The sequence below is a fragment of the Camarhynchus parvulus genome, chromosome 20 (assembly GCF_901933205.1).
Source record: "Camarhynchus parvulus chromosome 20, STF_HiC, whole genome shotgun sequence".
Lineage (NCBI taxonomy): Eukaryota > Metazoa > Chordata > Aves > Passeriformes > Thraupidae > Camarhynchus > Camarhynchus parvulus.
This window is the reverse complement of record NC_044590.1, coordinates 14,451,631-14,467,104: the sequence shown is the minus strand read 5'-3', so window position 1 is coordinate 14,467,104 and position 15,474 is coordinate 14,451,631. Positions and strand designations below refer to the sequence as shown.

Below are 15,474 nucleotides of genomic sequence, written 5' to 3'. Positions count from 1 at the left end.
GAGGTGTCAGTGGATAAACCTCTTAAAGTATAGCTTTGCACTTGCTGCCTTTTTCTTTTTTTCAAATTCTACGTTCTGATGCAACGTAAACTGTAAAACCCCATCTGTCTTAAGTTTTTCTTAATTTCCTTTCCCAATTAAAAGTTATGGACTCCCGCCCCAACCATTAGAAGACTGGGCTGATTCAGATCCAGTGTGATACTGTGAGAGCTCAGTCTGCTATCAGATACTACTCTAGGAAATTAATTTTTTTCAGTTCCTAGGTGGCTAGAATACTTTGTCTTTTGCTGTGAATCAGACTTATAGGTGATGGTATTTTTTCCCCTATACCCTTGCAGGCTGCTTTAATAGAGGTGAGGGTCAGTCTAAAAGCACTGTTTTAGAGGAAAGCAGCAGATGAACTTTTGGTAGAGAAGTTTTTTTGCAGTGTGGTGATTGAATGGAGCTGGTTGGGCTGTCTCTGTGGTCAGCCCTTGGCAAATGGCCTGGCCTAAAAAGTGTGGTGAAGGAGTAGCTTTTCCCCGTCATAAAAGCTCTACGATATTCCTAAAGATCTTTGATTTGTGAACCACACTTGAAATTAGAGGAATTCTTCACGATGTTAATATTTTTGTAGATGCGTCTTAGTTGACACCATTGCTGTTTATGCCTTATGTGAACGAAAATACTAGTGTTTATTTCTGTGCATGTCTCCTTGTTCATGTAGTGTAAGACTAGGTTTTTTTATTTTAACTCAAATCAGTTTTGTCCACCTGTAATTGAATGTTCAAGATACAACCTTACTCTAAGGACAGTGATATTGAGTAAGACTTACTTGTGTTTTTGGATCTTGTGCACTTGAAGACTACAGGAATGGATCATAATTTGTATCTTAAAATTGCTGGAAAAAACTGACAAAAAAATCAGGAAAAATAGCTGTTGATCAGGCTTTTACACTGTATGTACCGTGAGATAAACTACTAGAGCAAGATTTCTTAAACTTTTATATTATCTTTTGGAAACAAATATTAATGAAGACTTTTTTTATATTCTGGGTAAAGCAGTGGAGAAGTTGGACAAAAACAATGCAAATATGCAAGGAGTATAGAGAGTCTTCTAAAAGTGGGTTTAAGAAACTACATATTTCTAATGTCTTTGAACTTTATTGCACTTCTAGTGATGAGGTGACATAGTGTTCCAGAGTGTCGCTAATGTGGTAGCTGTTGAAAGATTGTCATTGTGTTTGTTTTTCCCACTTCCTGTTTACTGGATTCCTTGTTCTCATCAAAATGGAGAGGGGGGCAGAAAATATTACGAAACTTCCGTCTCATTTGTGAATAAACACTGTGTTGTGTGGTTCGTAATTGACCTGGAACTTGGACCAGTGGACAGAGGCTGAGCTTTACTCTTTCATGGTCCAGTAGCTGCCATTTTGAACATACTTTTGGAATCCTTCTGCAGACTGTCACTTGGGAACCCTTATTTAAAAGATAATTGCCCCCTTACTTTCTGCAAACCAAAATTACAGCAGTTCTTTAACATCTGGCTTCTGGGAATTATAGTGCATAAGCTTATTTTGTGTATGTCTTGATTAGTGATTGATATTTAATTGCATTTTTCAGGGGAATAAAATCAGCAGTGTTGATATTACAAAATGACAAAACATCCTCCGAATAGAAGAGGGATCAACTTTGAGGTGGGAGCCCAGTTGGAAGCCCGTGACAGATTAAAAAACTGGTATATTTTTAAAACCATTCATGTTATATTAATTTTAAGTCTTTACTATCTATAACATTTTGTATTGGTTCAATATTTAGAGTTGTAGTCATTGGTTTGTAGGAAAGTAGTTAATTTATAAAAGTTTATATACCAGTGATTGAGATGGGCAATAGATGCTGGTATGTTGTGCTGGCCCTCCAGAAGTGTACTGGTGTTGTGTCTGGGAGTAGGACTGCTCCTAAATCTAGCTGGACTTCAGGCTCTCATTCTCCTGAATTCACCCTTTAAGTTCTGTGCTATACTTAATATTGCAGAGCAGATATTATGGAAGAATAAATTCTTTGCAGTACAGAATATCCTTGCTGCTTCCTTTCCCGGTGCTGTTGTGAATTCATAGGCTCTAAAATCTGATCGAGTTTGTTAGGCCTGTGCTCATATGATGGTGGTCAGCTTTAGAATGAAAGAATTCTGTGGAGAACCATGTTCCATGCTAACAAGTCTGGTCTGGTGCCTGTCTTGCAGTTCTCAGCTGTGAGGAAAAACATTTTTCTTCATGAACCACTGCTTTAGGATGATGAAAAAGAGCCTACAAATTACTTAGGCTAACTTTGAATTTTCTGACTCTGTACGTTTCAGGTAGTCAGCTCAAAACTTAGCATTTAATAATTCTCAGTGAATGAGAGATAAAATGAAAATTGCCAAAGCCTTCTTAAATACAGGAATTAATTTGGTTTTGTTAGCTCATGTAGATAACTTCTCTTTCCAGAAGTCATCTGTAGCTGATTTTTATTACGAAGTCACTGTGGGTTAGATATGATTGTACTTAAAGCTCTGGAACCTGCCAACAGGTGAAGTGTGCAAAGTCAGTATTGAAAACTGTTTGGGCATCTCAGGAAGACAGTGCACTGTCTTAGACACAGGGGATTTATTCCAAAAGGTCTTGGTTGCATGTGGAGCATGTTCTCTCCGGGTACAAGGGCATTGGAATTGTGAAAGCGAGAAAACATAGCTGTTTCCATAAAGAACGTAAAATATGAACATTAAATCCTATTCACACATTAATTTGGCTTAGCTGTGTATCCAAGACTTGTGTAGGTAAGCAAAGATCTGAACCTATGTCCATTTTTTATATTCTTGAGTTTTGTTAGTACAGCAAAAAAAAAAATTAGTCAGGCTTACAAAAATAAGATCTCTTAGCTTGTCTGTAATGTAGGCTTTTTAAAGATGCAGTTTGGTGTAGCTGCTGTTTGAGTAGGGCTAATAACTTGTGTCCATAACTCTTATCCTTCTGATGTTTGCTCAACAACAGTGTTTGAGTGTACATAACTCTTTCATGGGAAAACTTTGTGGGGGGGGGAATTCAACAACCTGCTCTACTTTCTGCATATCCCTTGGCTTAAATTTTAATTTTGGGTGTGCTGTTTGTTCCATGTTCTTTGGTTTTTGGAAACACTTGATCTTAAATTACCTGTCCTACACACAGTGCTTTGCAACTCTGGTCTCACAACTTGGTTATGAACTCTCCAGTTCTGAAATCTTTTTGTTTCCTTGCTAAGCTTTGAACTCTGGATTGTGTGCATTTGCATTTTTAGGGTTTCTCAATCAAAATTTTTAAGAGCTGGGGGCTTAGCAAAACTGTCAGTGCTGACACAACTCACTGGGTGTGGATTTGTAGAGGTCAGCAGACTGTTTTTTTTCTCTGCTGCTTACATCTGCCCCTGTGCATGTGCCCTAGGACCACTCTGTGGTGTGGTTACTGTGCACTCCTTTAGGGGCACAAGATTTTCTGTTTGCTGACACTTGCTTTTCCCTTTGGAGGTCCAGACTTTTCTTGTGTGTACTTTTGTTGCTGTATTGATGCTAAAACATAGTCACAAGTTTCCTGTTTAGTTAAAGTGCTGTCTTTGATTTCTGTTCTCAGTACCAAATACATCAGTCAATTCATGGGCCACTATTACCAGTCTGTTGGCAGTGATGCTTTGGAAAATATTTCATGTCAGAGTGCCATGTACCTCTCTTTAATGTCAATGGCTTGCGCTCCAAATTGCTAGTTAAGGACTTCCAGGGTGTTTGGACGTGTTGTCAATCCTAGTGAAGAAAAAACACTTTATGCCAGCAGAGTAGTCAGTGTGGAGCCTGCTCCTTGTCAAAGTGCAAGGTGAATTTTGCATCTTTACTGCTCATCCCAGAGGTTGCTTTGTTGTATTTGGAATCATAGCATATTGGCAATGCACTGCAATTCCTGGTGCAGTTGTCTGTCACGTCCTATACTTGAACTCCAGGGAGCACCATGAGTACTTTTGGTGTTTCACTTTAGGTTCTTAGGGCTTGGGTTGATGCATCAGAACTGTCATGAAAGATTTGTCTGTTGGCCTCAGGTTGCTATAGGGAGAGAGCCTCTATGGATGCTGAGAGGTCTCATAGTGCTGGAGTTCAGAGGATGAAGGAGAGAGACTGCTGCAGTAGGGCAGTCCTGAGTGGAGGGATCCCAGAGGGGATGCTGTAGCCATTGACATGGGCACACTATTGCAGCTGAATTGACTTTTTGAAACCTTTTGCATTGAATCATTTAAACTGATTGAGTGGTGTCTAGCTGCATCCTCTCATACTGAAAAGAGGATGACTGCACTGGCTGCCTGCAATAGGCAAATGATGTTCCCTTTTGTTACCTTGTTGTAATGATATATCCAAGTTTTTCTGTCTATTGTTTGAGTAAAATGGATGTGAAGGGGCTTTTGATTATGGTTAGAGCTCTTGAGTAATGTGGTGCTACCCTGTTAAGATTCAGATTGTCAGTCCCATGAGTTCAGTTGTTCATGCTATCAGGAATTGGTCTCTAAGTACTAAAAAGATGAACCCCTGTAGCTGCTGTCCTTCATGGTGCTGGTTCTCCTGAATGCTTCCTTTCCTCTCTGCATTGCTTTGACTGCACTAAGCTTGTCCCTTTCTAGTTTCCAAGAGAGTGGGGGTTTATAGCAATTCTGGTTTGGTATGTAGGAAAAGAGAAGGGAAACAGACCTAGTCCAGGGAATTTCCAGATACTTACCTCTTCCCAGAAGAGGATAGTTTTGCTCCTCCTGTATGTTGCAAGATGTTGTCTCCAGTTTCACAGTGTTTCAGATAAATACTTAAATCAGTACCATTTGGGGTTTTCTTACCCAGGATCCGTTTAGCTGTCTTGAATATCCATTGAGTCAGCTGAATACTTCCTTTGTGGTTTGGGGGAGGATGTGTTCGGCCACCCTGGACATGTCTTAGTTGTTCTCTGGGGCCTTATCCAGGCTTCAGCTATTGGCCTTTTACTTAGTGTGTCCTCTCATAGTATTTTTTTTAATAAACAAGTCTGAGTTTCTTTGAAGTTACCTCTCCCCTATGTATGCTCTTTGGAGGAAGTGTATGGGTAATGTTCTGTTACTCTTCTGTATATGTCTTTGAGCACTTGCACCTCCTGATGTGGTGCGCTTGCTCAGTTCTACAAAAGGTGTGGGAGGAAGGAAGCTTGGCCTGTCAGTGCATGGTGCTCAGGGCTGTTGAGAGCCTGTGAACCTTTCTGTGACCCTTATTGCTTTGTTTAGTGGCTGCCAGTGCTCTCATATGAAAGGAAAGTAGTGTCCAAGTGTCAAGGTCTGTCAGAGTTCATGGATAGGTCTAGCACAGCTTGTAATAGGTTTACTGCTTCAGTCAAGAGCACTGAGTGTATGTTGACTGATGTTTATTGCTTCAGAAAGAGATGATGTTGAGGCTTTGCAGCATGTTCTCCAAGAACTGAAAGCTCTAGCTCAACCACACTCAGGTAGACTGAAATTTGGTTTCATTGTCAGATACTTTTTTGTTAATGATCTTAACTCCCATTAGTGAAGTGGGATAGGTGCAGATGGTACTGATACATGATTCTGGGATGACAGTTCTGGTGGAGAAAGTTCCTTCTTTTGCTGGATGTGAAGCAGAGAGCAGTCTTGCATCGTTGAATTAGCTGGCTCTTGTAACTTGGGCTTGTCTCATCTCAGTGGTAGAAAGTGGATTGTGCTTCCTAGAGGTGGTTATCTGTTTGGACAGGATTGTTAGCTTTGTACTGAGTCAGCACTCTGCCCTTTTTACTAGCTTCCCTCTTCATCATTGAAAAATCTAAACGAGTCCCAGGCGTACTGCAGTCCCAATGGCAAGAGCACCCTTCTGGCTGCTCTCTTGTTGAGAGGATATGGGATTTCTTATCTGGTTTTGCTGCTCTCAGATTGTAGGGAATGGGATGCTGATTTTTGTCATTATCTGTACTTAGTGATATCCAAAACTAATGTTCAGGTTATGACTGTAACTACTGCCCCCTCAAGAGCTTGTGGAGGACAGTACTTGAGTTACATAAATACAAAGTATATTGACTGTAACAGGAAGAAAGTTTTTTTTTTTTTTCCAAGAAGTTGGTAGCCAGTTACAGCTGTCCCTGCCATAAATATCTCCCATTGGAATTCCTCTCCTCCACAGCCTTTGCTGCATGCATTTTGGTAATACATGGGGGTGAACTAATGGCATAGCTTGACATGTGTGGCAGCGAGTATCCTTAGTCTGTAGTTGCAATGTAAGTCTCTAGTGTGGCCTATTCATAGCTCTTTGTGAAGTCATGACTGGACATGACTTAGATATGCTGGAGGATTTCAGTTGCAGGTAGACTTGCTTTCTCTTTGTGTAGGGTTGTAGAACAGTAGCCTGGATTGCATTTGAGCCTTAATTCTTAAATGTCTAGGCTTTACTGTTAGTATCATGCTTGATCTTTTTGAGATGCTACTTCTTTCTACCACTTGTTCTGTCTTTCAAGTGTGGTTTACCAGATAAAGAGTACTTGTGGATTTGAGTTTTGTCTTCAGCCCTTTGTTCAAGAATTCACTGAGGCCTTGTCTTTCTTCCAGAATACTGAAAACACCGACAAATGGAAATTTTCTCTTGATATTACTGTTGCGGAAGGGAAAGCTTTGTACTTGGAATGTTACCTTCAGTTGCGATAGTGAAGTAGCTGTGATTCTGAAATCTGTACTGAAGTTACAAATTACCAATGCAATTTAAAGAAATACAGAGTTTGCAAGGTCTTCCTGATCAGAAACATTTGAATTTGACTCATCTCAGATTCCCCTACTACTAATGTACTAAGAAGTTTATATTTAAAAATCCCAGGATTTTGCAGATGAAATTTAACTTTGAGATTCTAAAACTTTAATTATGTTTAGTGTGCCTGCTGGAATTTTGGTGTTACATTGGGTAGATGATTTATGATGCCTGGTGATGGGTATCTTAGAGAAGTGAGTGTATTGGCACCCAAGTGTTAGTCTTGATAAGAGTGAACTGAAGCTATTGATTTTGTAAAATGTGATATGTCTAGATGTAGGGAAGGTCTTTCGGACTTCTGAATCTGTAGTTAAATTTTTTTTCCACACCAGAGTAAGAACTCCTTAGTTGTCTTCTCTTGCTGCAGCCAATGTTTGCATTTCGTGTTCAGTTTTGGGTTTTCTTATGTGCTTTGCTCTGTCATTATGTAGCATCTTTATTGTTTATACAAGTAGTACATCAAATTAAAACGATTGGAGGAGCTAAACCGAGGTTAATTTGTATAAAGTGTCTTAGACAACTTACCTTATTCATAATTAAAATATTTTAATCTACCTTTGACTAGGTATCCAGCACACATTGAAGAAATTGATTATGAAGAGGGCAAAGTACTTATCCATTTCAAGCGCTGGAACCATAGATATGATGAATGGTTTTGTTGGGACAGTCCTTATTTGCGCCCCCTAGAGAAAATACAGTTAAGAAAAGAAGGATTGCATGAGGAAGAAGGTTGTGCAGTAAGTGGAAATTTGAGCGTATTTGTAACAGTTTAGTGTGCGTTTGTATGAATGATGACCTTTAAAATGCTTCACTGTTGCTGTCTTACCTGCTGTGTAAATTTTATGATTTCTTCTAAACATTGGAAAACTAGTAAAAGAAATGTTTTAATAGAGTTGTATTTTTCAGTAATTCTCAGATAAAGACACTTTTAACTACTGTTTTATAGGGATTTCATATCAATGATCGGGTATTGGCATGCTGGTCTGACTGTCGCTTCTATCCAGCCAAAGTTACTTCTGTTAACAAAGATGGTAAGGATTCCTGGGTCACACTTAGTAGTTATGTATTTCTGTTTGTGCTGGAAACTCATTTAGGGGGAGAGATACTACAGCAGATGGAAAACAGCTTTGAAAACGCAATTTTGTGTTTTAGATGTGTTTTAGTTTGTCATTAACTTTTTTAACCTCTTACCTTTTTTACGAGAAAAAAGCTTTCTGCTGGGCTATCCAGTCAGTACTTGCTTTAAGTATATATGTGAGAAAAGTTGCTTCTTAAATTTGTTTTTGTTGCCTGTAAACTGCAATAAAACCTATTGTCAGAGCTGCAAAATCCCCTTAAAAATCAGAATGGGAGGGGGAACTGTGAATGATTTGTTTTAATGCTGGGCTTGCTTTAGATTGTCTGTGTTGTAAGATCAAGGAGAAAAGAACTGTGTGATTATATATTGCAATATTCCACCAAAAATATTTTGGGGTTTTGTGAGTAAGGTGCATCTGGGGAGCAATTCTAAGATGAGACACGCACCTTTATTTTGACCAGAATTGTTTTGGATCACTTTGCTGTGTCTTCCTGGCCTGTGCTAGGAGCTCTGTGTTGAGGATTCTGACAACACAGGTAAAGCAGCTTTCATCTAGGGCTAATTATGCAGCTGGAGTATAGGAGCTATTAGCTGGTGCTGTGTTGAATAACTTCCGATCTTTGAACTCTTACACTTAGTTTTCATATTTTAGGTACCTACACTGTGAAATTTTATGATGGTGTAGTTCAGACAGTCAAAAACATTCATGTCAAAGCTTTTTCCAAAGATCAGGTAAGTATGGTGCTTGTGCAGCTAGTGTATTCTAAAATGAGCAGTTCAGGTGGCTGGATTTGGTGAATTATATAATGTGAAATTAATGAAAAACCTTTACTGCTAAAATACAGTATGTCTGAAATAAAGTCCCTTAAAATGAAAAAGGGTGATGAATATCTCAGGAAAGGGAAAAGGGGACTTCGTTTCTCCTTCATTAATGGGAATCTCTTAAAATGAAATGTGAATCTTTGTGCTGTGATTTGCAAAGCTCTCAGCTTCTTTAAATGCACCTCTTGAACTAAAGAAGTCATAGGTATATAAGTAAAACAGATTTCTAAGAGTCATTGGAAAATTCAGAATGTACATACTAAAGCTAGTGGTAAGGTTTTGAATCACGCTGTGATTGTTTTACCTGTTTGTGATTGCTTTAAATATATATATATATATATGAATATATATACAGTTATACACACATATATATTTAAAAATAAAGGAGTGACAGCTATGGAGTGGACAGAAACTGTTCTTTTCCAAAGCAACTGCTTAATATTCTTGAGGCACTTAAGGAGCATGGCTATTAATATTTCACTTCACAGCTTTGAGAAGGTCAGCTTTTTTTAACTATTCCTTGTTTCTTTTCTGTGGTTTGGCTGTTTTACCAACCCTTCACTTGCTCAGCACAGTGGGTTCAACTTTCACCTCATGATAGAAAGTAGTAGTGAGCCATTACATTTTAAAAATTAGAAATTCTCCTGCTGATGGTGAGGAGGAAGAAGTGCTGCTCTGTACTTTGATTTTCATGTACAGGCATGTAGGAAAGACTGGTCAAGTTCTGGTCTTGAGTAACTTGGTTAAAACTTCTGAAATACCTGCTTCAGAATAATTTTCATTACAGACAGGGTTTTAAGTCTGATATCTTGCCACACATTCCTGTATGGTAACTGTAGCATGTGGGTTTTTTGGTCATACTCTCTGCCTTTAGTTTTCTGAAACTTTAAGTTTGAGCAAAGAAATTGAATCTGTTCCCCCAGTACAAGTCTTAAACACAGATTCCAGTAATGAATGTCAGTGGTACAATTTATATTTGTCACTGTTGTGGAGAGGTATGGCAGTCCTCCAGATTTCTGTATCTGCCAGGCTGGATTGGAACACTGTTTCACGTTCGCCAAAAGTGCCCTTCATAGCTTTTAAATGGTTATCATTGTGTGTGGTGGAAAGTTGACTAATACTCACAAGTGAACTACTGCAGAATCTTCATTTCCATGAGAAATGTTTTTATGATATTTAGCGTTAAATAAATGGATTTGAACAATCTGAATAAATACTTCACATAAGTAAACAAAAATATTTTGTCTCTCTTTTAGGAAGTTTCATGATACTGCATAGCTTTGGAAAGTTTTGAAAGGAGATGAAAAGGGGGTTTTAGTTGGTTCTTTCTGTTTTCTCCTTTTATCCTTTGTCCAAGAAGATGTCTCTTAGCCCAAGAGAATCTCTTTAGTTGTGGTAGAACATTTTTTCTGTCGTTTAGCATAAAAAAGCATAAAGTGAGAATTTCCTAGTGAGCTCTACTTATACAACCAGAAGTAAAGTTTGAAAAAAAAAATACTTGAGCCACTGGAGTGCTCAAGAATCAGAAAAAAACAGGTACAACAGTAGTGTAGCAGCATGTTGGAAGTGGAGGGGAGGTGTCTTGTTCCTGTTCTTCAGAGGAAAGAGTGTAGTCATGAAGGCAGACATGGCTCAAGTCTTAGTACTTGTTAAGGAAAAGAAAAAGTGCTCCAAACCATACAATTGCTGAAGGGAGCAATAAAAAAGGTTTTTTACATTATTACTCTGTCCCTGTGTAGAGTGTGTAACTGACTATGTTGAACAGTGATGGTGAAATGCTAATGACCTGTAACTGTACCAATGTGCCTTTGCAAGGACACACAACTTTTAAGAGTTCAGGAACACCGAGAGGTAATTCAGACATACTGTATTCATGATTCAGTTTCTTGAGAATATTTTGACTAGGACGGCTTAGGAGTGTTCCAGTACCACATATTTGATTCAAATCAGATGGTTTTGTAAGCATGGGAAGTGTTGAAACGTAGTTGCCTGAGGGTTGTTTTTTGAGGTGGTAGGTGTTCATTTGTTTGTTTGGGGTTGGGTTTTTTGTTTTGTTTGTTTTCCCCTGATGTTTGAGTTACTGCTCCCCTGAAGCTTCTCCCGTAAGGAATTTACAGAATACAAACTTCTAGGATGTCTGGAAAAAGGAGTGCTCAGACATGTGAAAGACTTCCTTCCCATTTACCTGTCTGTTTTCATGGAATATACAGAAATTTCATTTCACGCTTTTAAACAGTGACTTTTTTTAAAATCACATCTGTACCAAGTATGGTTGAAATAATATTATAGGGGATGGAGCAGATTGCATGTTCACCATTTTAGTGCAGCAGTATTATTTCTTGAGGCTACAGTCTGAAAATACCTTAAAAGGTATTTTCATGTAAGCCGCAGATAGACAGGAATACTGGAGTGGGATAAGGCAAGATGTAGTGCAGTACAAGGGAATAGTCAGTCTTAAGTGGATTCTCAGAATTTCATATGGCTTGGATCATGTGTTCCACTTCCTTTCCCCAAGAAGGTGTTGAGGTTATTTAGCCTTACCTGTCCTCTGATCCTGGGTCAAAGTTCAAGATTGCTGCGCCCTATAGAACTGTGTCTGGGAAGGAGCATAGTTGCTCTTTAATGCTTCAATTTGGCTACAGAAGAGAGAAGTTAGTTGAACTAAAGGCAGTGTTGATACATGACCAATATAAATTATTAATCCATGTGCAAAGGTAGAAGATTTCTATTCATCTAGGACAGCCTGTTGCAGGATCACTGGAAGGGGGAAAAAACATAATCAGCATATATCATCCTCCCTGCCCCTTCTCAGTGGTGTAAAGCTTGATCACAAAAGGGGAAGGACATGGAATACCCTTAGCAATATTAGCAGCAATGATTAGTGCAAGCAAACTACGTGCCTGTTTTGAATGAGACTCGTCTGTGAAAGGAAGAGTTTGCACATCCAAGTGACTGACCTGTCTGCCGTTTTCTCTGCTCCTGACTCCCACTCTTTCTGCAGTGTCCCAAGTAGGTTTTATGTAGTACTGCACAAGCTGGTAGGGACCCAGCCTACTTCTGGGAGCAAAGGACCAGCAAATGTCTTCTGCCATTATGTGGTGAAGAATGGTTTTCTTGCCCTGTCCTGTTCACATTGCACAGGCCCTTCACCAGTTCAGGTGCCTCTTAAGTTTTAATCTGTGGGTTGCAATAGAGTGTGTACTTTTATCACTTGAAAAACTGGACAAAGATGCAGGTCTGCTAAATACAAAGGGGAGGGGTGGCTTTTAGACTACAGTGAGTTGATTTTCCTGTCATTCTTTTTATTCTAGAATATTGTGGGTGATGCTAAGCCTAAGGAAAGAGGTAATGAAATTCCATCATCTCCTGAAAACCAGAAGTTTAAAGAGCAGAGGAAAGCAACAGGTAATGCAAAGAAAGACAAAGATGAAAAGACATTAAAGACTGAGAAACGAGTTAAACAACCCGATAAAGAGGGAAAATTTGTAGTCATCTCGGAAAAAGGCAAGATCTCAGAAAAGAATATATCTAAGAATGGAAAAGAAGATAAAGAGAATATATCAGAGAATGATATGGAATATTCAGTAGATACACAAGTTGAGAAGAAGCCTGAGAATGACAAGGTAAAGAGTCCACAGGAAAATGTGAAAGAAACTAAGCGAAAGCGTGGCAGACCACCAATAACGCCTCCCACGGGTATGTAGCCAAGCTTAAATGTTTAGGCATGTACCAGAACACTTCTAAACTTACTTAGAGGAATAAGCAGTGTCTTGCTCTTTCACAGCCTAAATCTCTAGAAACTGTTAAAAAACTTTAAGTTCATCTTTGTTCAGGACAACCAGAAACATGCTGAAATTTGGAGCCTTGGTGGTTTGGTCAGAGATTGGATTTAGGCAAGTAACCATCATGTAATATAAAGCATACCTGTCGCAGGGTTAAATACTACTATATGGGTTTTAGAAGGCCATATGAAGCTGTATTTATGCAAGTGCAGTATTTAAATTTTGAGGCTTGGGAATTTGTGTTAAAGTGTTTCACAGCTTTGTATTAAATCAGTTTTTCTTCTGTTGTGTAAATACGTAGAGCAAAGTTCTCAGACCCTGCAACCCATAACTTTGGAGTTAAGACGTCGGAAAATACCTAAAGGATGTGATGTTCCATTGAAGCGTCCCAGGATTGAAAAAACATTGTGTGAGTTTTTTGGTATTCAGCTCTCACACTATGTGTGTGTGTGTATAAATATAAAAGTTCTTCAGGCTTAATGGGTGGGGGAGGGATAAAACAGCTGTGGTATTAATCTTGAACTGTGATAGATGCATTGACTGAAATGCAGCACCTGTTTTTCATAAATTGGGCATTCATATGTGGTATCATCATTCTGGAATTCCCCCCTAAATCTTGGAAGTTGGTTTTGGATAAAGGAGGCATAAGTTGTGAGCCTTGATGCAGAAGTTCATAGATGTATGGGTGGCAGTAATTATATTGTCTCCAATATATAGAAGGCTATAGAAGCCTTAGAAGTTGTAGAAACTCTTCAGTTACTAGATGAAGGATTAAAGCAAAGGCACTTCAATACTATGTAAATATTCATGCCACTGCAGTTGAATAGCTTCTACTTTATCTTTGTGTGCTTTGTGTGGAGGCTGAAGAACTTGAGGAAAGAAGATTATATTTTCTGTAATAGTGTCATGGCCAAGGAGATGAAGAGCTAGAGAAAACTCTTTTCTTAATGCCACAATCTTAAACTTGAGTGTGTGTAGGTTATCCAGCTCAGCCATGGCTTTTGATGTGTCTGAATTGTCTCATCTAACTCCTGATATTATTTACGTCCATGGAACAGTTTGTTTAGACCAGCTCCACTGTAAGGTGATGGACACACCCCCACTGCTCTGTAGTATGCTTCTGTGTGCATTTTACTTAGTGGAATTTTTTTTCTCAGTAAGAAACTAGTAAGATACTGATCTATATTCATACTTCAAAATCTGTTACTAGAAGAAAAAAGTTGAGAACTTTTGCTGTATTTTTATGCTTATTTGTAACTTATTGTAGCTTTTAGAGAGGCCTGATTTTCCAGGCTTTTTAGCTTTTGGTGTTAGCCTTAATTCTTAAAAAACACACTTTGAAGGGAGTCACGGGGAGGGAAAAACTTGGAAGTTTGCTTGTGGTCTGTTTGTACTCCTGTAACTGCATAGTACCATTAAATACAACTGTTCCAGCTCAGGAAAAACTTAAGAGGTCTTCAGATAATGCTGAGAGAGACCAGATCAGGAGGCGATCTTCAAGACTCTCATCCAGTATTAGCCATGAGATTTTAAATACAGATCTTGTTACAACTTCCACGGAAATTCAGACTTGGAAAGATGCAGTACCTAACCAAAATGAATCTGAGAAGGGTAAGTGCCTTCACAGTGTACCTCAGATTTTTGTGACGAAGTGGTCATGTAGTTGTTGCAAACTCTGTATTTTCAGTTGCTTAACCTGCAGGCTCCATATCTGCCATTAAAACCTGTTTGTATCAGCAGTGCAGAGAAAACTCATGGAAAGTTTTTATTGCTCTGCTGCCCTGATTGCTTTTGGCTTTTGATTCCCTTTCTGTCAGGAACCTCAGCATTTTCCTTGGGTGATGGGAGCTTTTCCAGCAAAGGAGAGCTCCATAGGCTGAAACTTTCCAAGGAAATAGTTAGAGTTTTTTGATTGGTTAGTTTTCTTTTGTAGGGAATGCAGGTTCTGATTGTGAAAATGAGGTAATTTCAAAGTTTGAACACTTTCAGATTGTAGAAGTAACAGCCCTAGTACTGAACTCTTAGAGTTCTTACAGATTAATCCTATTGTTGAGCACTAAAAGCATCAAATGGGCTAATTTTATGCTTAAACAGGGTTGAGATAACACTCCCTTTCCTGCCCTGTGCTTCACTGCCTTTTCCTTTTGAGGGAGCTCTTGTAGTGGTACGAGATCCATCCTATTCTGGGCTAGAAACAGTTAGCTTGTGTGTTTCTAAGCAGCTGTAAGTTCAGAGGGGTACTACAAGTTAGTTGTGTCTCAAAAATTTTGTATGACCAAGAGCGTGGATGGGTATTCCCCCTCTCCCCCCCCCCAATGTTCTGAAGTATGCTTTTGTATGCATTTTACTCAGGGGAAATTTTTTTCTCATTCTAGTCCAGTTAGAAATTGCTGTTGAATCTGACCAAAGTTTTGGTGAACAAGGATCACCTGGAAACACATTGCATAGCACAGCACTCAGTACAGATGCCAGTTCGCAGGAAGAAAAAGCTGAAGACACTGAGTCTTCCTCTGTTCCTGTCAGAACTCAAGAACCTTCTGCTGCTACAGGTTCAGGTTTTTCATACTTAATGTTGATGCATTTCTTAAGGCAGCTGACACCGGGTGTTTTGTACTTGTGCAGGTGTTAAAACTGTGCATTTTTGCAGTGTTAACCTTGGCAAAAAATGTATATTTTTATTCCTTGCGGACTCAGTTTTAATCTTGTGCTTTCAAGTTAGACAGCAATCTTAAAAGTGGAAATTGTAATTTTTAAATGACTGTTTGTCATTTTTGAAAACTTCTTGTTTTCAGTGTTTGGAATTCTGGATTAAATTGAATTTAACACCATAAAAGGTCAGGTTCTTTTCTCCTTAATGTGCTGCAAGTATGTGGTAATATTACTGTTTCTGGTCTTTGGAAATCCTAATTGTGCATTTTTATATCCTTTTGTTTAGACTTGGAGACTTTAGTACAAATTTATGAAATAGTTCAAACATTTCAGTTTGAACTGTCTTAATAT

At 38.7% G+C, this 15,474-nt stretch overlaps 1 protein-coding gene across 13 annotated transcripts in view; it reads left to right on the top strand.

Moving 5' to 3' along the window:
* PHF20 (PHD finger protein 20) overlaps positions 1–15,474 on the top strand; it is a 72,028-nt gene that overhangs the window by 13,590 nt on the left and 42,964 nt on the right. For 6 of the 13 annotated variants that reach the window (XM_030963503.1, XM_030963502.1, XM_030963497.1 and 3 more), the window contains 8 exons: positions 1,602–1,716; positions 7,358–7,529; positions 7,739–7,823; positions 8,523–8,602; positions 12,004–12,388; positions 12,776–12,883; positions 13,909–14,085; positions 14,850–15,029. In XM_030963503.1, the coding sequence (XP_030819363.1) occupies positions 1,634–1,716; positions 7,358–7,529; positions 7,739–7,823; positions 8,523–8,602; positions 12,004–12,388; positions 12,776–12,883; positions 13,909–14,085; positions 14,850–15,029 (1,270 nt within the window). In that variant the 5' untranslated portion in view covers positions 1,602–1,633. The remainder of the gene's footprint in view (positions 1–1,601; positions 1,717–7,357; positions 7,530–7,738; positions 7,824–8,522; positions 8,603–12,003; positions 12,389–12,775; positions 12,884–13,908; positions 14,086–14,849; positions 15,030–15,474) is intronic. The other 7 variants (XM_030963509.1, XM_030963504.1, XM_030963501.1 and 4 more) reach the window with 3 other exon arrangements.